This window comes from Cryptomeria japonica, chromosome 9, assembly GCF_030272615.1.
Source record: "Cryptomeria japonica chromosome 9, Sugi_1.0, whole genome shotgun sequence".
NCBI lineage: Eukaryota > Viridiplantae > Streptophyta > Pinopsida > Cupressales > Cupressaceae > Cryptomeria > Cryptomeria japonica.
Genome location: NC_081413.1, coordinates 371,318,271 through 371,342,331, shown reverse-complemented (window position 1 = coordinate 371,342,331; position 24,061 = coordinate 371,318,271). Strand labels below are relative to the sequence as shown.

Here is a 24,061-nt window from a genome sequence, read left to right as displayed (position 1 = left end):
TTTGAATTTGAACATGAGAAAATAAAATATATAGATATCTTTCAAACCTCAGATGGAATTCGCTGTAGCAATGCTAATTCAAATGCAATTCTGATTGAATTTGAAAATAATGATGTTTGCCGAATGTCTAAATCCAATCAGTCTTGATTATATCACTGAATATTGCCACATTACCCAAATCGCTTGATAATATCGCAGCTAGTATGTAGTGATACACTGATCGCTATTCCCTCTAATCTAAAATCGCAATTGTACTCTTGCAATCAGATCTTTAGTTGCCAACTTCAAAGTCACAGCGCCATCATTCTGTTGAATAGATGCGAATTGCTGATCAGAGGTTTGGGATCACTATCTCAAAATACAATCGCTAGAAGTGAAGGTATGTTCGCTGTCAAACAGTGATCCAATATCACTGAAAATGAAGGCAAATTAGAGTCGCAGCATATAGAGGAATTCGCTGTGTATAGAATGCAATCGCTGTCAATGTTGATGTCAAATTGCCAGCATATGAAGATGATTCCTTGGTAAATATCGCACAAAATCTTGTAAACAAGATTCAATGTTGATGAATATCGCCCAATCTTGATGATATAATTGATCAACTTGATTAAGCCGCTGGTCTGAGAGCAATATCGATTTATATTTGATCAAATGAAATGATCAAATTTGGACTTATAATCATTTCAAGAAACTTCGATACCTCATCACAATTGCTGGGCGAATTTCATTAAATGAATCGATGCCAATAATAGTTGCTGATTGTGTCACACAGGGGATTCAACCTTTTCAAATGCAAGGCGCCAGCTATTAAATGTGTCGTACCAAAGTATCGACCTTTGCACCCTTGAATTTAAGCGGTTATATGCCAATCATTAAATGTTCAATTCAATAATGATTTTATGTAAGGCTTTGATTTTTGCAAATCAAGCCACTTACGTAATTAGCATCACATCATTGAATGCAATTGTTTATATCCATCGAGTAGACAAATGCATTGTGCGAAGTTCACCACATTCATAAAATGTCCCTTAATCGATCCTTGGTAAATGCATCTAAATCATTAATCGCCTTGCCTAGAGTTTACATAAAACTTTTAATGGCGATAATGCTGGCCGCCTTGGTTTCAACGAGGCTCATCGAACTTTGCATGATTAAGGCAGCGACTTTATATGCTTGCATTTACATAATCACCCCTTAATTAGCATCTCTTCGAACTTGCAAACGCACTTCATTTGAGTAACCATTTTCATTAAATGCCTTCACCGATCCCTTAAATCGATTTTGATCTTCAAAATTTCACATTGAATGTAACATCGTGGCAACTCAAGTGTTAGGATGGCGTAGTTGAATGCTTACACTTCATCTTATGAGAATCGTTATTGTTTCCACCTTCATTGCATCGACTAAGCAACTTACCTCGTGCATAGTTCAAGTGTTGGGATGTGGTCTCTTAGCATGAATCACCTTTCTTTGTTGATTACATTGATTGAATGACTTGTATCGTTCCAAGCATAAGGCATTGAGGGCAACGACAAAATCATTAAAAGCAAAGACATAGTGATTGTTAGCATTGACAAAGGGATTGCTAGCAATGACAAGAGTGCTTTCGTGTCTTAGTCAAAAAAAAAATTATTTTCAATTTTTTGAATTTTTTTTGAATTTTTTATTTTTTCAATTTTTTTTTTTGAATTTTGATTTAAAAACTGCTACTCTATATTATGATAAACCATGACACTTAATTTAACAACATCTACAAAGCAAAAAGGGGTCACCATTTGCAATGGGGCGAAGTGTGATATGGAGCGACTACAGTAATCCACCTCACAAAGCCATGGAAAACCACATTCTTTTCATTCCCATTATAATCTCTATTACATTGAATTCTTAAACTTTGGACAAGTACTCCAAGCATGGCGGTTCACTACCCGCAACCTCCTTATGAAAGAGACAAAAGTCGTTCAATACGCAGCTCAGAAAACATACACGATGCATACGATACATCACGCTGAAAGGCCATCCAATATTAGTTCACAAACATACACAATGCATACACTACCGTGGAGCAAGGCCATCCAACACTAGTTCAAAAACATAATCCAAGCACATCCATTTATTTTGTTCTCCGATCATAACTCAGATTTTCCTTAAGCTACATTTTAAATTGAATTTAGAAACAACTACAATGCCCTTTGCAGTATTCCAATCCAAAACCCACATGAACCCAATGTAAGATTTAAAACATTGTATGTTTATCCCCTCCAATGGAATGGGTTAACCACTCGCATCTAATTGCACTATGCTCCTATTCGTAAGAGGTTTCAACTGGGAAAATTATCAAAAGAGCTTTACACTGAAAGTATTAAACTTTATTTTGATTATATGAAAAAAAATGGATTGGAACATATGAAAATGCGAGGTACTGATTTATCAATAACCATTCACTCATTAGAAAATCTTCAAAACAACCTTGTGCCGTAAATGAGTTAAAACTTATATTAAAAATATCAAAAAACTAAATAGATTTTAAAAATTTTCAATAGCAGAATATACTAAATCTCTGTTGCAGGGCAAAATGACAAATAACGATTCCGTAAAAAAAATGCAAAAAAGAAAAACAACATGCATTCTTTAATTAAAGTAAGTAAATTTCCACAATCCATGAGACTGCTCGTATGTGCTTTGGATTAGATTGCATGAGTGTTTTTTGCATCAACATTTCAATCACACTCCATGATCCATCATCAGAATGATAAGAGAGCAAAAGGAAAAAAATGGTTTCCAAATACAAATTTGATTTCCGAATTTCAATCCCCACCACATATAAACTTTCACAAAGTTGAAATCTTCATACCCAGAAATTGCAAAACTAAAGGGATAAACGATAAAGACCAATAAAAAGAATATAATTGACATAATGCCCAAAGTCAAGAAGCAGATTGATGCATCTTGGATTTATATAGCACAATAGAAGACATCAAGAATGAAATTATCAAATATTTTGCAAGATTGACTGTCATTTTGTGCATCCTAAACCGTTGAAAACCATACAGAAATTATTGACAACCAATCCAAATCTTCCAACAATGGTGCCTAATTTCTGCTGCTGCATCCTCTGTTTGGCAATACAGAGAAAAATGTTCACAGTTGTTTCAAAGCAGAAAGTACTTTTCATATCCACATCAAAGCGTCTCCATCACACGAGACTTGGGATGACTACAAATGGGTGAACGTTCTTGGTGGAGCATCAGAAGCAATCAATGCATGTCATGATCACTCCAATTTTTTCTCTTTGACTCCTCCAAAACGCACTTGGTCTGCTGGAACATAACCTGCATTTTGCGGAGACAGAGTGGCATCAATGGAGGAAGTGCAAGCGCATTGCGGTTCTCTCTAGTTTCGTCGAACAGAACACAGAGCACTTTAATTCACCTTGCGATGGCACTGGCATTGCACCTCTGGTAGGCCCAGGGCTTCAAATAGGTGGAGATCTTGTGGTCTAGGTCAAGCAGAGATGATGTAATGATGGCTTACTTTAACCTCCTTTACTCTCCATGCAAGGATGAACAGCATTTAAAGCCAAGCCCTGTGATTGAATCTCATACCCAATCCAATTCTTTCAGCTGAAACGTATAGATATGATCACCACCTTCAATCCCATACCAAAAATTACATGAAGGCAATCCTGTTGCGTGCTTTTGAGGATGGAGGGGGAGGCGGTGAGTATTTCATTGCAAATTTAAACTGCCTGATTTGTAACATCCATGGTAACGCCAGTGACCTTCCAATTCCACTCAAACTTAATGCCAGTCGTTGCAACCTTTGCATTAAATTCAGACATCAATCGAAATCACAGGATGTGTTTATTGACAAATTCTCTAGCCCATTATGTGACTGTAGACACCTCTTGGTGTAATTACACTAAAATATTCAAAAAAATATATTTTAAATATTTCAACAAATCATCCACTCTTTTTAAAAGAAATGTAATTTTTCAAACAAAATAGACAAATTCTTATTGGTTTTAGAAAAATTAACTCTGAAAGTTTCAAATTAATGGATCTTAAAAAAGTTGAAACCCCACCACACAACTAGTACAAATTATTCTTTCAAAACACAATCACCCATCACCCAGTGTATTTTTGAATAATTCTACCTAACTTCCTGTATTGGATCCGTTTTGCGCAACTTAATACAGCATTGCTTACATTAACCAGTCTCTACCCAATAAGCTCAAACCTATTATCAACTAGGATAAAAAGAGAAACAAATGGGTTTGGATGTGTTTGGTATGTAGTCTCGCTTGTTTCATTCATAAATAAATAATGAACCAACCCAGTGTTCCAGAATTACAGAGAATTCCACTTTCACATAACTACAGCCAGAGTAACTTCTTGATGCTAACGGCTAGCCAATGCACTACATATTTATTGCAAACAGTTGATGGCTTCCTATATAGAATCTTCTCCTAACCCTCAAGTGCTTTCCAGTATACTGAAAAATACATGGAAGCTCAAGTACATCTACATTTGCAGCCATCTACAGCCTACATATTAAAGTCTAAGGACACCTCACTCCACTAGACCCTATATGAAAAATCTAATTTATCTACAAATCGCAATTCTCTACAATATCTTAAAACTTCCTAAATAGGATTAATAACCTACATAATTTACTAAAGAAAAAAATGATCAGTACTGTTGTTTGTAACTAGTTCGAAAATTAATTATAAAGCAAAAATCAAATTGCCCAAGGCAACATTTGATTTTTGCTAAATAGAGTTGGGCCCGCCCTTACTTGTATCCACACCCAAAGGTAGCGTGGGCATTCAAACTAACACTGGCACCAAATTCAATATAGGGCCGACCCTATATAATATAAGGTGGAAGAATTCAAATATATATACATTAGCGTGGAAATCAAATTTGAAGTTGGCGCCAATTACTTATTGGGCCGACCCAATAAGTCAGCAAGCACCATATATATATGGTGTCATTTGGAGTGCATAACATAAGTTTTTCAAGCAAGCAATTCAGCTCCAAAAGATTGATGCGAACTCTACCTTTGCCCTATGGTGCGAAATTCTCCAGTCGTACAGTGCGAACCTTCTCAGCTATTATGTGCAATCAGTATATGAAGAATCTGAGTCAACTTGGTGTGAACTATCCCTGCTGTTAGGAGCAGTCGGTGCCTGAAGAATCTGATCCATTGTATGTGAAGAACTGATGCTATATAGACTAAAGGCGAATCCCATTCATGGGCATAATCCTAGATGCAAATACCTCCATTAAAGAGTGCAGACTTCATCATCAAAAGGTGCAGACCGGTGTACTTCATATTGATATTGAAGACAGGTTATCAAAGCTCTGAGACATCATATCAGGCCTGGAACAGATCTAAAGAAGAAGGCTGTTTTGGTGCAGTCTTGGTCAAGCTTGTGTGCTGACCTAGTAATCAGATTAGAACAAACAGATTGCTGTTTGTTCATCATCATTAGCATTAAAGGGATAAGTATTGTAATCTATCCAATTGGTGACAATCAGATCTGAGGATCATTCTTTGCTGGGTTTTTCCTCCAAGAGGGAGGTTTAACCTTCAGGTTAATATAAGTTGTCAAAGATACAATTCTGATTTTTGTTCTTACTGTTAATCTGAGACCTAAAATCCAACAAGTACACCACTAGTTTCACAAGCTTCTAATCACCAAAATCCTTCAAGGGTGAAGTGAGAGCATAGTGAGTAATTGCAATAGGCCACTAATTTGATACTGCTGCAGCATACTGTGACCCTAAAAAGAGCTTAGACGTCATTTGCTAACATCTTTACATGCAAAATATCATCAAACAGAACATTAACATGCAATAAAAACACAACGTCTAAAAAATAATTAGAAATATGATTATATTGATAACAAAAATCGCAGGCCTCAACAAGAGAGCTTTTCTGAGAGCAATACTCTAACCAAATATGACTATAAAATAATATTTGTTTTATTATAACATCAATATACCATCACACAAAGTAACTTATGAAATACAACTAATGTGGGATAAATCGACACAATGTAATGTTGACAAAATAACTATAATGACACTATATTTATAGACAACACAGACATGAGAATCTTAAAAGAAACAAGTGCTAAACAAGAAAAAAAAGTGCAGAGCAGACACCTTTTGTCTCTACACAAAAACATATTTATTTGACACTAATATCAAGAATTTTTAATTTTACTTATTTTTCATTTTCCAGAAGATGAAGAAAAATGTCAACTTTAACTGGCTTTGGCATTCTACATTTATTTCTACTAGGGCAGTTTCAACTCAAAAATCCAACAATAAGCACTCTCAATAATTTGTTTGACAGATGCCCTTCCCTTGTTTAGCCCATACTTGCCCATCTAAGTATATGGATTTATGCATAAGCCCTCCTTTGTGGATCAAGAATGCCACACAAAGATCTGTGCAGCAGGAAATGGGGCAGAACATGCGACAATCTAGTTGCCCATCCTAGAAATGATAATGGCTTATTGACAACAGCAGCAGGATATCCAAAATAAAATTGTATGCATCTGTTTTCCTGAGTTATGCTTATTGCCTGCAAGTTTGTTATATGACTTGGATTGCCAGAATTTTTTAGGATAAATCACAATAAATGACACCTGTAATTATCCAAAAGCTCGGTTGGTGACAAAACCCCATTCACAGACAGTTGGTAACTTTGACTCTTAAATTGCACAACATTGTTATACCAAATTATCAAGAAGAAACATTGTCGTATTACTATGTGGTCTTATTTATTATATCAAAAATATGGTGAGGTTACAACCCCTACGAGATCTAAATTACAACAAAAGTGAAAAACATCATTCTATTGCATGACAATATTGAGAAAATTGAACTTACATGCACAGGAATATCTAATCATTCCTACAGAAGGAAAAGGTAAGAATAGAAATATCCAATTGGGAGCAAGTATAGGACACAATCATGCATATGTATAGAATGTAATTAGGACTGAAAAATTTGACAGATAAATTTACAAGCAAGTCTTGAACTGTAGCTGCCAACAATAATGTTGTCATTCAATACATCCGTGAATAGAGTCTGGCCCACCCAAAGCTTGGATTTTTCAATTGGATATATTTTTTGGTGAAAATCAGCAAATATAGGTGGATAGGCATGTACACAGGTAAAAAAAAATTAAAATCCCATAAAACCTGAAAAAAATGGTAACATCCACACTTTAGCCACTTTGCTATTAAAAAGAACTGACCACTTATCTAGACTGGTGAAAGAATAACACAAGTAATTAACTCCATCTAAAGTTAATAACAAATAGCAAGATCAGAGATAATAAAAGAAATACTAGCAATGGGTGACACACTGTCAAACAAGACAAGAAACCACTCAACATCAATTCAGTACATATCGAAGCAATTATTGTATGCCAACTGAAAATGGAGTGAGATAGGTCAATTCAGTTAATAAGATCAATTTGTGAGATGTCTCAGCATTTGCTGGGATATGATAAGTAACCTAAAAAATCGTATTAACACATGACTACATATCTTGCCATAGAAGCAATTTCATACACATTAACAGCCCTCTCCAAATTCCTTTGGTGCAGGAATCAAGCACACTAATGTGTCTCCTGGATGAACCAAAACATGTCTTTCTAATCCATTATTTGCCAATAAAATTTGCAAATATTCAGTGAATAACATCTCCACCTTGTATACTGCAAATCTGGGAGCGATTTACCTGTGTCATGCATCCAAACATATGCCAAAAATGATATGTCTGAAAAACTTTGATGTCACTGCCCCATCTCAGACATAAACCTTTCATATTCTGATTCTTCTTTTTTCTTCTCATATCCTGATGCAACAAGGGTAGAACTCCAGTAAGGAGATGGCATGCCTCGTGTGAAAGGCCCTAGTGATGGTAACTCAGAACATGCACTGCTTAGCAAAACTGGTGAATGACCATAATGTCGCTGATATGGAGAAGATATGCTGGCTGAGCTTGCAGGGAACCGGCCAATAGCATCATATGAGTGGGCATTCAGTCTGGGCAGCGAAATTCCAGTCACATCACTAAGCACTTGTTGCGATCTAGGCAGATTCTGCAGGCCAGCAGAGGTTAACCCAGATGTCAGTGGCACCTGATAGAGATCATATGAGGCATATGAAGTGGCCGGAAGACTGTAAAATGTACCGATTTGTGCAGGATTGCCAACATGAGATTGCATACCAGATGCACTGCCATTAGAGTAAGGACTGTATGAAGATGATGCTACCTCTCCAGATGGAGAACTCCATAATGGTTTTACTTGATCACAAGAGTGGACAGATAGTTTTTGGGAACAATGTTCCTGAAGAGGATAAACTCCTGCCAGCCCTGATACTGGCCTAGGAAGAGGCAATTGTCCAACTACTCTTACAGACAAAGTATTTCCTTCCAATACATAGCCATTCATACATGAAACAGCTAAAGCAGCACAGTATACATCAGAAAATTTAACAAAACCACAACCCTTGTTAGAACCATTCACGTAGTCCCTAATGACTATGGCTTCATCTATTTCACCAAAGGAAGAGAACAACTGAATTAATTGTTTCTCATCCATATTAATAGGCAAATATTCCACATACAATCTTGATTCGTCTATTTCTTTACCAATTTTATATTCAAAACTAGATCCCATATCTGCATGTACAAAAGAACGACCTTCAAAATTCAATCCTACACCCACATTTGACAAGGATGTACATCCATAACCAAGAGAGCTTGATGGGGAAGTACCCACAATTCCACCAGCATTCCTCATCTCAGATCCTATTCCTGGCCTACCACCACATGTCTGTTCCAAACTTCCAACCAACGGTGGCATGTAATTGCTACTAAGACCAAATGGTTGATTGAACCATTGTGGAAGCTCAGATCCACTCGTAGCTTTAGATTGCTCTGACCTAATGTCAAATGATGAACTGTGGTATCTGTTACCTGTGTTTGAAGCGTGGGACAAATTCTTGGGTGAACATAAAACTAGTTTGTTGCCTTTATCCGTGCCTATCTTTGTTTGATAATCCTCTCTGATTGTACCATTCAATGCTGCCAACTCTCTTAATTGTGAACGTTTGTGTTCATTTTTGCCTTCATCTAATGGAACAAGCAACTTCTCGATCATCCTAGATGCCTCCTCTAAAGAACCATCATTATCTGCCTCTATCAATACATGCAAGTCTTCGTCATCTGATGGCTTTGATCGGCCATCTTTCACGGAACCTCTCCCTCTTATGAATATTTTTGCACCAGTTTCTTTTTCCATTCTTTTCTGTGTATTTCCACGGGGTCCAATAATAAGCCCCACAAAGTTATAATCAGGATATTCTTTAACAGGTATATAAAGTTTCTTATGTTTCCTACCAAATTTAAAGTCTGTGGGAGGCTTGAACACAGGGTTCTTCTTAATCAACTTTGAAATGATAATTTGTCTTTCTTTAGTCAGTCTTTCTCGTTCTCTAACCTCCCTTGTATTAATTCTTATTCCCAAGTTATTATATATGGGCTCTGGTGATGGAGATCTCACCTCATCAGCTTCATCAATAACTTTTCCAGTCTGAAGCCTCCTATTGATATCAAACAGCCTGGCATTCAGTGTAAGCAATTCAGGGTCAACATCACTTAACTGAAACTGCTTCACAAACTCAGGCAGTTTTATTTGCCCTAGCATTGCAATTTTGGGCTCTTCTGCTTCCCATCTCGACCTTTTCTTTTTACCACCTTCCTCGCCTTCCTTTCTAGATCCTCCTTCATCAGTTATAGGATCCCATCTGCTTCGCCTTCTCTTGCCAGAACTTCCACTGCTTTCCCATGTCTGAGTTAGTTGCTCAACATCTTGCTTATTCTCTGCTTCATGAGACACTTTTAAGCCCTCCGGGCTTTCTGAATTAATATCTGCGTTACCTTCTTGATTGATCTGTTTCTGGCTTTCTGTTCCAAACTGACTTGAATCGGGAGAACATTTTCTGCTTGATCTTCCATTTTGCTCCATTTCTACTGCAGCTATTTCAAACTTTAGCACTGCATTTAAATCCACTGACATAAAAAGAATGGATCAGATTGCATTCTGCATAGAGTGGAAGAATTCAAACACAAGATCAGATGCAAACAGGACTCCATTATTGTCTGAGACGAAAGTGATAGCATGCATGCATACTTTACCCAATAAAACAATGAACTCAAGTCAGAGAGCACCAACAGGTGCCACTTTTAAATTTTTTGCACCCACCTTATCCAAATGAGTCCAAGTTTCTTGATGATAAGTCTCTCATTTTGTGGCTTTGATTGAATCTAAATCTGGATCTCTCTTTTTTAGCAATTTTTGAAAGATCTAAAAGTAAATTTCCTAGCCTGCTTGACAGTGATGCAAATTAAATAAGTGATAATATACTTAAAATTATATATTCCTTTTCTCCAAACGAAAAATATACATTTAAGCCGGGATACCCATTCAACTGTTTGATCAAAAGGCATGCTTTACCCAATAACAATAGACAATATTGGACTACATTGGCTCTAGATGTATCTATTAACATGAGTTTAAAGGCGTGCCTTGATTTGGAATGTGTTTTCCTCAGCAATGTCAGATACTTATTGACATTAAAATAAATGAAAAAGCTACAGCAGGGAGAAATCAGATTGCACAGTTTTAGGTGATCATCAACTCATTTTGAACAGTTAATGCAAAATGAGTTTTGTTACTCATGCTCGGTGAAATGATAATCAAGGCCGATATTATTAATCCACAAATGGATTCTCCAAGAGAGCAAAACCTTGAGAAAAACTGGTAGTTGAATAATTACGTAAGTTCCAAGATGTCAAAGAAGTTATGTTTAAATGTATTGATGTCTTTTATTCAAGAAGATGCAGTTTAGGAAAGGGAAATCAAGATTGTCAAAGTTTGTAAGACTTAAAAATTTTAAGAACGATGGATGACAAAAAGTATTGAATATATTTTGCTTATAAGGGCATGGACGGCATTAATAAAGTAACTCAGAAAGTTCTTGAAGATGACAAAAAAAAAACAACTGTTTCTGGCAAATCATGAATAACTAATAGAGCTTGCTAGGTCATCCATCATTGTTAGCTGTTTTCTTTAGGTATTAGAGATTGAATATGAAGGAGGAGGAGGAGATAAACAAGGGCATGTCTCAGGAAATAATTAGGTTGGTTACCAATAATGCATGAGAATTTATGTCTGACCGCAGCTCAGTGTTTTAAAGAACCAAGAGATAATGTGTTAAAAACAGTTAGCAAAAGTAACAGGACATAAATGCATCCAACTACGTAGCAGCACTTGTGGAGGCTTCAGAGCGTGAAATAAATCGGAGAATCTTGACCTGATAATATAAATAAATCAGAGGAATTGTTTTTCCGAAATATGTTTGATCAGACCGCAACCCAGTTCCTTAAATGCTCCTTTGCAAATAAGGATTACAGCTTTCAAGATATGATGAAAATGTAGCTACAAAACCTTGAAAATGTTTTTTCAATGTGCCAATTTATGTTACAATTTATTGGAATTTAACCGCTGATTACGCGTGAATCCGTCATTGATCCCCGTCAAGAGTATTTAAACCCTCCCTCAGACAATATCCACGTATTTAAACCCTCCCTCAGACAATATCCACTGCAATTGGTAACAATAATTTAGTACAAGGAAAAACACACACTTACCCATACCATTTTCGCCACAGCTTTAGCAGAAAGAGGGGCAATCATGGCATTCTTGACGAGGCCCTAATTCACGTCTGGATATACTTGGCCACCATTCCGCGTCCAAAAAAAATTCGCCTAATTTTCAAGATGGACCGCAGAAGCTTTTCTTGAAATTTCAATGATTTCTTTATTTTTCATCGTTCAGCTTTGCTTCAAAGATTTTGGTGCAGTTTAATTATATTGTTTTAATGTACTAGGGGAGAGGGATCAATAGTCGTTAGGGCTAACTTCGTCAACATGTAGCCGTCATATGGAATATCGTAAGACCTTCGTTTTTTTTTTAGGAATGTAATATGGACACTTAACTATCTACAACTAAGGTTTGAAGGCGTGACTCATCATGCAAGTCGTCAAAATAACACGTCTAGTGCGAAGGGTCAAACAAATGACTTTTTAAAGATTCTACCAAAACTTAATCTAAAAATCCCTAGTTGTTGAATAAAAACATATCATTTGTAATTAATATAATATCTTATTTTTACGTAAAATATAACTTATATGAAACTTAAATGGACCAAATACCTATTAGTAATCATACATGTGTGGTATCTCTAACTTTTATATCCAACACTAAAAGACCAATAGTTGAATACAAAAACAACATATTATGATATAAAATAAAACTTATAGGAACACAAAGGGACCAATTGTTGAACACTTAAATCTCTGGACAATCCCTCACATTTCATGGAGAAAAACAAGGTATTTATTGTGTTCATCTTTTATATTTGTGATAGGACAAATTACTAATATGAAATACTCCACTGTATATACATTGCTACCCCAATAGTTGTACACATAAGAATAATATTTTTACACTATGATAACAGTACTTGTTTAAGTGAGTATCTTATTTTACATATGACATACTTATAATGGATAGCTATGATATTTTATTCGAAACAAAAAATTATCTATTTCACTTGTTAATTAACGTATTTATGTTTTTTTTATATAACATTTATGGGTTCTCTTATGTTCAAGTATTGGTCCATTTTGATCAACATTTGGTAATTTTTTTATTTACATGTGGATTGTTTATTTACATTATATAGTATAAATATGTGGCAAGATTGGATATTATATGCACAATTGTTATAACAACTATTGGACCCCGTACAACTATTGGTCCCTCTCCCCTAATAAGTTAAAAGAGATCTATTTTGATACATCATATTTCTATATCTTATTTTTATTATTATTTATCTTTATATGTTAGTCTTTATATTTAGATTTTTTTTTAATCGGTAATTGTTGTTTCTCTATATTAAAATATCAGGATTTAAGCCTAGCTCGAACTAGGTGGGGTAACAACAAGGGGAACCCCTCCCTAGATCAACCATGCACCAATGTGCATGACCTATTAATAGGTTGCTCATTCTTACAGAAGCTCCTCTTCTATCTTAAGAGCCAAGGAGCCTATTAAACGATGCTTCCTCATTAACTCTCTTATCTCTTTTCCTTCTCACCTTCCTCCTAACCCTCAACTTTCTACATCTCTTGCTTAGATCCATCAACAGGAAATGCTCCATCCATCGAGCCTCTTGTGCAATCTTGATCTTCATTTTTCGCCATCCCATCGTCACAACCTGTTTTTGGGCAAGAGTTTGCCCTCACCCCTTGATTACTACCTATAGACACCTAAAATTGTCCTGTCTATTTTATTTAATTATTTTATCCTATCTTCTATTAATCAAATAAATTCTTATTTATTTAATTAATTTATTAATCCTTTTCTAAGTCTTTCATTATCATTTTTCCCAAATTAAATAAATATTTTATTTATTTAATTGATCTCACTTCCTCTATTAATTAAATAAATCTTTATTTATAAAATTAATTCTTTAGTCTTTTCTATCCATGACACATATCATTCATCTTTTAATTCTTCTCTTACCTACCTTTTTTATCATTTAAATATTTCCTCTACCTACCATTTAATCCTAGCCGGCCATTTATCTTTATACCTCTTAATCTTATCCCTTCATTTCTTACAGTGTTCTCTATATAAGAGGATACTCTCCTTCATTATAAACCCTAATCAATCCAGCTAGCTAATCAATACGTCTAAACACTCATATGCAATCAAGTCTTCTTGTGATCAAACTATCAACCACAATCCGTTCTTTGTTGAGTTCTTGTGCACACATAAAATATGAGAGCAAATATATCAAACAAGATCAATGGAGATGGGAGACAATGGAGATTGAAACCCTACTTGACATGTGAATGGTAATATTGTTTTATTTTGTTGATTTGTATGATCTTAGGTATCTCTATTGGTATTGATGAATGTTTTATTATAGGACCTAGATTTTATAGGTTGGGGAAAGTATCAAAAGTGCTCAGTCCAAAATTCAGATTTTTTAGAGCATATTTGATTTTTTATGAATTTTCATAAAAAATTAATTTTGGGAGCAAATTAGCGAATTTTTTGAATTTTCTTACATTTCTGGAAAAGTCACGAAATTCTATAGGGGGTCTATTTTTTGTGATTTTAATTTGGGTGCAAACTAATTTGTGAAAAATCATATCTTTAAAAATTAGGGTATTGCAATGATTTGATCATATCTCACAAATGGCTTGAAATTTTTGCAGGTTAGGAATAGTATTAAAATTCTCAATCCAAAATTCAAATTTTTTGGATCAAGTTTGTTTTTTTATGATTTTTCATTAAAAAAAAATAAATTTTGGGAGCAAATTAGCAATTTTTTGAGATTTTCTTACATTTTTTGAAATGTCTTGAAACTATACATGTGGTCTATTCTTTATGATTTTAATTTGATGCAGAAGATCTTGTGGAAAATCAAAGCTTTGGATTTGTCAAAAAGCGTATTGTCGAAGGCCTCTTTTTCACATTTGGATTTGGATTTTCTAAAATTAACCTAACAAGTGTGCTTGCAGGTGGGGGTAATCTATCAAAACTACTAATCATTTGTTGCAAGGATAATCTAGGTGTGTGTCTTTGGATTTTAGTCTAATTAGGGTCACATCTCTTTTTCATTTGGGGTTAAAGAACTTGTTTGAAGTGTTTGGTGCTCTTTGCACATTTTATGTTTATAACCCTAGAGTTGATAATAAAGTATCCTCTCCCCTCTCCTTCCATTGGACCTTAGGTGTAAGAGAAATTGTTAGCATCTTCTATTTAGGTAGGAGGGTCTGCCTCCCAAGTAGCCCATAAGACCAAGTGAGAGGGAATGACCCAAGTGGTAACAGGATAAAGCCAAACTCTTCTAAACCACTATAAATAAAAGTTTGTGACAAAAGTTGCAAGCAACAAGTGTTACATGCTGCCATAGTGTCGTTATGACTCCCTCAGTGTTCGTGTGACACGTAAAACCTTGTGGAGCGTAACCTCTACAAGACTGGGAGGCCTTCCTTAATGGAGCATAACATGATACTGATTATGGCCACTCGAACGGATGCCCTTACTAAAAACCTCTTATTTTAGAAGCCAAAAAACTTCTAGTTGTTGGTACAAGAGGTCAGACCTCTAATGTCATCTCACATTCTTACAGTTCTTAGTAGAGACAAATTTTTCCATGGGGAATTTTCATGGGGACTGGTGCTTGGTTGCCCTAGAGAAGTGAGTTTCGTGGAGTGGAGCCAGTGGGGTCAAGCATCTAAGTATCCTCTTTAAATAAGCGTAGTTGGGAAACCAAGTGAGATCCAACAACTATTGTCCTAACCAGCCTTAGGTTTTGTGCTTGCATGTTTTTATTTCAAATAAGACAAACACACTTTCAGACATTGTGTCTTCTTGCCACAAAAACACTCAACATTAAGATTTGGTCGCATTCAACAACTTCACAATTGGATAGAATTGTAAAACATTTTCAGAGTTGTGTTTGTGTCACCTAAAACTACGTCTGAGTTGAGAAATCAGATCTATGCAGAATAGTTTCGCGTCTCCGTTTTAGAACAACGTTTTGCAAAACTTGCAAAGAGAAAAATGGGCTTAAGTTTTGAGATTTAAAGAGCTTCTAAGGTATTTCCTATAGGGCTTCATCATTTTCAATCAACCAGTATTGGTCACATATTTATCCATCATTTCCCTTCATTTGCAATACCTCATACACATTTTCCAAAATAGAGTCAAAAGGTTATTTTGTTGTCCTCATCATATCTCGCAAACTTACTACAACATATCACTAAGTAGTTCTTGTATCAGATCTATCATCTTAGGGTCTCATTTGGTCTTCTTTAGTCAAGGTCTACTTACCTCATCAAGAGATCTATCATCTCTTTGGAGGCCACACCTTACTTTAGATTCTACATATCTTGAACCTACATTTTGGACATTTCAAGACAATCCTAGATTCTTCCATCTTATATCCTTTCTTGGTCTTCCATAGCCTTCATGTGTCCTTCCATCTTGCATTTTAGCCAAGGTCAAGTTCATGGTTGAAACTTGTTCCCAAAGGTCTAGAAGAGAAGTTGAAGAAGCTCTAAGATCTCTCAACATGAATACCTATGAGTTTGATGGAGATGAATTTTACAACCCATTTGACAATCGCAGTAATATACCAGACAATGACAATGAGAACACCAATGGTAATGACAATGCATCTATCACCTCCGCATACATTGAAGAGAATATCATAGATCCAAGGTTCAATAGATTGGTTGAAGAAATCATGAGAAGATATAGACAATAATTCTTTCAAGTCATGGTGCAAAGTGAAATGCAACTACCTCATGATTTTGATGTGTCACAAATTATAGAAGAGGACCCAAATCAAGGAAATCAAACAAATCCAAATCCTAGAGAACATAATGGTGGTAATAGGAGAAAACATTTTGTGCCTGAGTCACCTTCATCCTTATTTCAAAAACCATAAGTTCCCAATACCTATGTTCATGCCAATTTTACTAGGAACTATCATGAACAACCCTTTCCCATGGAGAAGAACTACTACTACACATGACCATGATAATACCCGAGATCATACCAATGCATACAATTACACTCAAGCGAACATTCAAAATCATGACATGAGAAGACCCCGTGTTAGATTTGGGAGCAATACTCAAGATCGTTCTTATGATACCTCACATCCTCATGGTCATGACATGTATTGACCTAGACCTAGTGCTCCTCACTACAACACCATACCAAGTGGTCCATATCCAAGCTATAACTATGTCCCTCCTCCATATGAAAACATCTATGATCAATACCAACCATATATGCATTATATCCCTCCTCCTCCGCCTAGTGGCTCGGGCATGGGAGTAGCTCAAAGAGAAAAGACACCACCCAAGAATGACTTGCAACAACAAATCAAGGATTTGCAAAAGAAAATGGCAGACATGAATACACCAAAGAAATAATACACAATGAAAGATATATGTCCTTACCCATTTGATAGAAGCATTCCAATGCCTCCATTTCCTCCACATTTTGTGACACCAAAATTTGACAAGTATAGAGGCAAAGGGGATTTTCATAGCTTGCATTGAGGTAGCAAGAGAAGAAACATACTTGATGAGATTGTTCCCACAAAGTTTAGGTGGACAAGCTATGGAATGGTTCTCCCAACTTCCACCTAGAATGAAATCATGGAGTGATCTAGCAGAGGCTTTTATACAACACTTCTCATATAACATTGAAACATGTGTGTCTGTAACTACCTTATGCAATACTAAGCAGAAAAATGGGGAATCTTTTGCTTCAATCTTACAATGATGGAGAGGTCTTGCTAGTTGATGCTCTTGTGATATCCTGCAAAAATAGATGTTAGAAATTTTTACTCAAAACGTTAATAAGGACATTGGATATGAGCTAAGAAAGGCTTGTTTATCTACTTTCAAGGGGATCATTGAGAAAGGATTATCAACAGAGAAAGTCCTTATTGAACAAGGCATCATTAAGATGTTCAAAGAAAACAAAGAAGAATCAAATGGGAAAGACAAGCCCCACTTTTGGAACAAGAATAAGAACACAGTCAATGATGGGGTAGTAGATGCAAATGTTGTAAAACCAAAAGTAACTTTCCCCGATGCAAGTTCATCTAATACAAGCAATCAAGTGAACACTCAAAGGCCATCAAAGCCTTGAAGAAAATTTACTCCATTGGGAGAGCCACTTGAGATAGCATTCAAGAAATTGGTTGCAAATGAGCTCATAACACTACCAGATAATCCACCTTATGAACCAAAAGTAAAACCTGCATGGTGGAATGATGATGAGTATTGTGAGTATCATAAGAGTAAAGGACACACAAGTAGAAATTATCACAGATTGAAGGATGTTATACAAGATCTCATTGACAAAGGTGACATAGAGGTTGATGGTCATACCTCCAATGAGCAACATGCAATGTTTAAGGAGCCATTCCCTAAACATGATAAAGGAAAAGCCAAGACAGATAGCCATTCCCTAAACATGATAAAGGAAAAGCCAAGACAGGTAATCAAGCCATCTACGCTAAAATGTCCTATGATTATGACTCGACTGTTAACCACATCTCAGTGGACAATTATGTTTCTACCATTATCATAAAGGAAAATATCTTGAAGGTTCTACCCAAAGGAGTAAGGTTGGTTTAAAAGGCATTGGACCATCTTCCTCATCCTCTAAAGATGAAACCTTCGAATGTAATGTCACAACTCATTGAGGTAAAGTCACCTTGCAAGGCATTCCATCCAAGACCACAACCTCACCATCTACCCAAAATGAAAATGACCTTGTAGATCAGTTAGGGAAGACACTCGCCCTCATTTCCATCCTTGATCTGTTGCGCATATCTCCTTTGCATAAGGTCACTCTTGATAAATCATTGAGAGAAACTTCCATACCCAGTGATCTAAACATGGACCAATTTCAAGCCATGGTGAGATACCTTTCCACTCCACATTGTCTTACATTTATAGAAGCTGATGATGTCTCCATATTCCAACCACATAATGCATTCACCCCTCTACATTGAGGCCTTTCTCCACAAAAATCGTATCAAATGAGTCTTGATAGATGGAGGAGCAGGTCTGAACATTTATACCTTGAATACTATTAAACAATTAGGATACTCTAAACATGTTGTGGATTCAAGAACTAAAATCACCATCAAAACATATGATGGCGAAGCATGCTCATTTGAAGGAACAATCACCCTACCTTTAAGTGTTGGGCCAATAACCAAGGATGTGGTTTGTCAAGTCCTTGATTTAGATCTCACATACAACATACTTTTGGGATGTCTGTGGATTCATGAAATAAGAGAAGTACCATCAACATATCATCAATGCATAAAATTTCCTCAAAATGGAGTTGAAGTAACAATCAAAGGTGATCTGAATCCCTTCATATATTTTAATAACCTACGACCAAGGTTTGAAATAATAATTCCAATTAAAAGAGAAGCAACTCCATCATCAGCATATGTAGATCGAGAATCCTTGAAAGCTTCTACATCAAAACAAGCAGAGCTCAAAGAAAACTTCAAGGTTAAAGACATGGGACGTGGTGAGTATATCTTTCATGTTGATCAACTCCCACCATCTCCTAAGACATTTAGTCAACGAGAACAACCTACAAACAGTTTGCAATATCAAGGAACTGGGTGTGAACCACCTAATGTTGTGGCTACTAAGTCTGAATGCAAATCTCCTCTAGTGGTGCAAGCAACTCTTGATATCAATACTCCTAAGAGTGGTCCCAACAAAGAATCTATTAAATATATCACCAACCCTCTTGATAACTCATATATCCTTACCATTTCATTTACTCATTCCATTTCCACTCCTCTCCTAGACTTGGATCAACAAGAATCACAAAAGCCCTTACTAATTGGGGATCAAAAATCAAGCCTTAAAAGAAAAATCTAAAAGTCAAAAATAAAGAGAAGTCCTTCATTCCAAATCAAAATCAAAAGCTATTGGACTTTGTAAAAATCAAAGTCAAGGATAAAAATCCTATGAAGAAAAAAGAACAAGAGATGATCTCCCCTAATACCAAAATAACTAGGGGGAAAAGTTCTAAAATTTCAAGTCGAAAGGTATACTTGTTGATATTAAGTCTCCATCATGCCATGCTACTTTCACCTCTTTTCACAATCATAAGCCTTCATTTCTCATCCACTTATTCCACACATTCATCCCCTTTTGGTGATACATCAAATCAATGGACCTTTAAGAGAACTTCCTTGAGGTAATTTGTTATCAAGGATGTCCAAACTTCTTTAGGTGACATGCATATGGAAGAATGTAGTTCACATTTTAGTAATTCTGCCTTAGTTCCTTCATCAAGGAAAAAAATCAATGGAGCTACACATCATTGAGTCAAGGAATGTCAAAACTACAATCATAAGGTGAAGCCTCACACATTTGAGGTGGGTGACTTAGTTCTCAAAGAAAATCCTAAGAATTAGCAAGACAGAGAGAATAAGGGAAAGTTTGAACAAATTGGCTTGGTCCTTATGCCATCACAACAGTCTATGGATCATGTGCATATCAACTCTCAACATCAGATGGAGAACCTCTAGAGGATCCTATCAATAGCATGCACCTTCGTAGGTTTTACACATAGTTTTTCAAAATATCCCATTGTCAAAAATACAAAAAAATAAAAAAAATCGTTACTTGGTGAAAACCTAGCAAACAAACGCCTTTTGACACAAAAAAATTGGAAAATTGAAAAATTAAAGAGAAATATAATTCGTCCAATTGTGAAAACCACTTTGGTGGCGCCCTAGGCAAGTACCATGGTGAAAACTAGGTTTCCAGCACCATGTGTAGAGACATTGCTCCTCCCTCCTTCAAGATTCAATCTCATCCTTTCACTTTGCACACACTCACAACCTACTCCATAATAAATTTACCCATTCCCATCATGGCTTGTTATTGATCTACCAAAGATTGATTATCCATTCAAAATAAACCTCCCTTTTCATCCCTTTTCTTCCATAATAAATCAGGTCCAATCTACAACTAGGGCAAAAATCCTAAATCTACTGATGGAAGTGGTACCTTGAGCATCACATGTTTTGAGGAGTATCGTCTTTTCATTCATCCTTCTTTTAGTGCACAATCTACAATAAAAGATCACTTGCATCACCAATCCGTAATAAAAATCCATTCTTCTTCGTGATAAAGTATCAATTTCATGGATTCAATTAGTTTCATATGAGACACAAGCAACAGTGGGCTTTCAACAAATCAAATCTTACAGTAAACTTTGGCAGCAACATGGCTTTTAGCATGATCTGTCCTTTATCAAGATGACAACATTATGACCAAATCAAACATGTTAGAATATGTGGCAAGAAACTCAAATAACTTGAGGATTTCATTGTATGTTGGTGTCAAGTCTTGGTTTTCTTTCGATTTTATCTTTTTGGTGACATGTCTTTTAGCTTTTTAAGGATGTCTCTGACTAGAGATTTCATCTCCAGGATGTCTTTGACTAGAAAGGCGAGGATGAGGTATGTTCACCTATTATTTTGTTATCTGTGGATTGTCTCTTAGTAATTCTATGGCTTGTCTAAGGATATGAGGACATTGTGAGTCTAGTGTGAATTGGAGCATTCCTTTTTTGTGAATGTATGATCTCCATACAAAGAGGTACAATGATTTTCTAGGTCGAACTTATACCTAGATGGTCATAACCTATTTGCCATAATAAAGCTCAATGATGATAAAGCACAAGAAGCTCTTTCACTTCCATATCTTCTATCTCCCATCCCCCTTTCATGATTGACCTCCATCATCCTTCCCTGAGTCTGTGTAGCCCGCTATCACATGACTGAGTATAATGACACACCAAAAATATTTGCATTTCATGTAGTTTTCACCTGCATCATCACATGTTAGCATATCTCATTTCATACATACATATAGATATCACAATAGCATCACATCTTGCATATATCATTGGTTAGTATTTGTATTCTCATATAAACATAAAATGCCAAAATAATAACACATCATGCTTCTCATCCTATAAATAATCGTATCATATCATTACCATATACTCATCTGAATATAAACCCAGAAAAAGAACAAAAATATATTGTATATATATATACATATATATGTATGTATATATATATATATACATACATACATACATATATACATATATATACATACATACATATATACATATATATATACATACATACATATATATACATATATAGAGAGATACATACATACATATATATGTGTGTGTGTGTGTGTGTGTGTGTACACACATATACATACATACATACATACATACATATATATATATATATATATATATATATATATATATATATATATATATGTATATATATGTACATGTATATGTATATATATATCAAAAATAATGTGTCATGCTACAATGATGTTAAAATATCTCATATGGCTACAAAACCACCCAAAGGTGTCTACATCATCATACAAAAACTGATACAATATGGGATTCAAGAAAGCTATGATGAAGACCCTCTCTCGGAGCCAGCTGGCCTCAAAGGAATCTGAGCTCTCAAAGGACCAGCCCCTAGATCATCTCGTTTATCCCCTCCTGTAGACCCTGCGGGACCATCTTTTCAGCAAAGCAGTTAACAATCTTGTGTTTGCCCAAATCTTAGAAATATACATAATATGTCTCAATCCCATCGCCTTGATCACGACGTGGTCCTCAGGAGTCAAAATTGTTCATAACCTCTGTGTCATAGGGAAACGCTCTCTAGACTCAATTCATGGTAAGTGCTCTTGCATCCAATCAAATTAATCATGTCAATCTTAGTGGTACTCATGTTCATCACATAGTGTTTCTTATCTTATCCTATCCTAGCCTAGTACCTATGTCCATCACATGGTGTTGCTCATCAAGCTCTATCCCAGTGTTTATGTCTATCACATGGCGCTGCATCCTAGTGTATATGTTTGTCACATTGTACTATATCAATTCTTGCTAGAGAACTTGCCGGATTCTATCAAATTTGACGACTTATCCTACATTCAGCTTAACAAACCTACCTGTTTTAGGGCACCTGTTGAGTGAATCCTCTCAGCGGCTTATCCAATTGGCAAGGTATGTTTATCACAAAATTGTTAATTCTAGCCTTGCTTTCAGTTTGTCTTCCCTAGGGAACCTGTTTGAGTGAATCCTCTCAGAAGCTTATCCAATTGATAGCGTATGTTCATCACAAAGCTATCAATTTTGGCCTTTTAAGACATAGACTTGATTTTGTTGATTCCTCTTGAGTCAGTCTTTTTCCTGTGTGACCTTGCCACCCTATCGTGTTAGTCCTTTCTATCTTTTCTTTATTATCAAGAGATTGTCTACGATATTTTCAAACATTTTCATCCAATCTCTTGAGGGGGCATATCATTCCCACCATGGGGTAACTTTGTATCAGTTCATCTTATCTTCTTTGAGCCAACACGACAAGCTACATTGTCTCAAAGAGGGGCAAAATGTAGACACCTAAAATTGTCCTATCTAATTAAATAAATATTTTATTTAGTTAATTATTTTATCCCAAGTCTTCTATTAATTAAATAAATTCTTATTTATGATGCAAGAGCATCCCCAGTTCTTGGCAATCTTGCATCAACCAAAAACATTTCCTTTCCAGTTTGTTCTTATTTTGCAGTTTCAACATTTTTTTCTGCATTTTATTGCATTTGCTCATCGGATCTTGCGGAGCTGGATTTTTCTTGTGAACATGATTATCTTCCTTATTCCAAAACCGTGGGATGTTTGGATCATTTTTTGGCATGTTATCACTTCCAAATTTCAAGACAGTTTTCTAGCTTAGAACCCGAGAGCCACTTGTACCTATTTGCTATTGGTGAATCTTGTGAATCCTTTTTGTAGCTTGCGGAGCCCCAGCTTGTTGATTCTAATGTTCCTTGGCATGTGGTTGACCTTCCCTTTGATTTTCACTTCATCCTTTGTATTTTTTGGAGGATTCTCTTTGGTGGAGGCTGACTTAGTGGTTTTACACATTTCATCATATTCATCATTGTTTGATTCTTCTTGGGCCGATCGGATCCCTCTAGACCATATAAATCAATGTAATTTAGCATCCTAAATCATCAGAAAGAATATAGAAGACAAATCTTAGGATTTAGAGGTCTGGAGTTGACTGATTCTATAATTGAGCATGTATTTAGCAAGCCAATGAGTTGAATCTTGTAGCTCGGATGTTATCGGCCATTTGTAATCAATTTTCATGATTTAATTCATTCAGTTCTGCATTGCCTCCATCATCTTGTCTTTCTTTTTTTGTATTTACTCTTGCTTCCCAGTCTGGATTGATCTCTTTGAGGTCCCTCCCATCGCA

The 24,061-nt window shown here is 35.7% G+C and overlaps 1 protein-coding gene across 4 annotated transcripts; it reads right to left on the bottom strand.

Annotated features, from left to right (window-relative positions):
- Positions 1-7,387: 7,387 nt before the first annotated feature.
- On the bottom strand, positions 7,388-11,967 carry LOC131072500 (splicing factor-like protein 1). Of its 4 annotated transcripts, none has more exons than XM_058008669.2 (2): positions 11,742-11,967; positions 7,388-10,131 (listed from the first exon to the last, which is right to left on the bottom strand). In XM_058008669.2, the coding sequence occupies exon 2, from the start codon at positions 10,105-10,107 to the stop codon at positions 7,816-7,818; it is 2,292 nt and encodes a 763-aa protein (XP_057864652.1). In that variant the 5' UTR covers positions 10,108-10,131; positions 11,742-11,967; the 3' UTR covers positions 7,388-7,815. The 4 variants fall into 4 exon arrangements, with proteins under 4 accessions (XP_057864652.1, XP_057864661.1, XP_057864668.1 ...); XM_058008678.2 differs by having other exon boundaries at positions 7,388-10,100; XM_058008685.2 differs by having other exon boundaries at positions 7,388-10,100; positions 11,748-11,967.
- Between the last annotated feature and the right edge of the window lie 12,094 nt (positions 11,968-24,061).

Coding starts and splice junctions, on each gene's coding strand:
- LOC131072500 (XM_058008669.2), bottom strand. CDS start 10,107: ATGTCAGTGGATTTAAATGCAGTGCTAAAGTTTGAAATAGCTGCAGTA.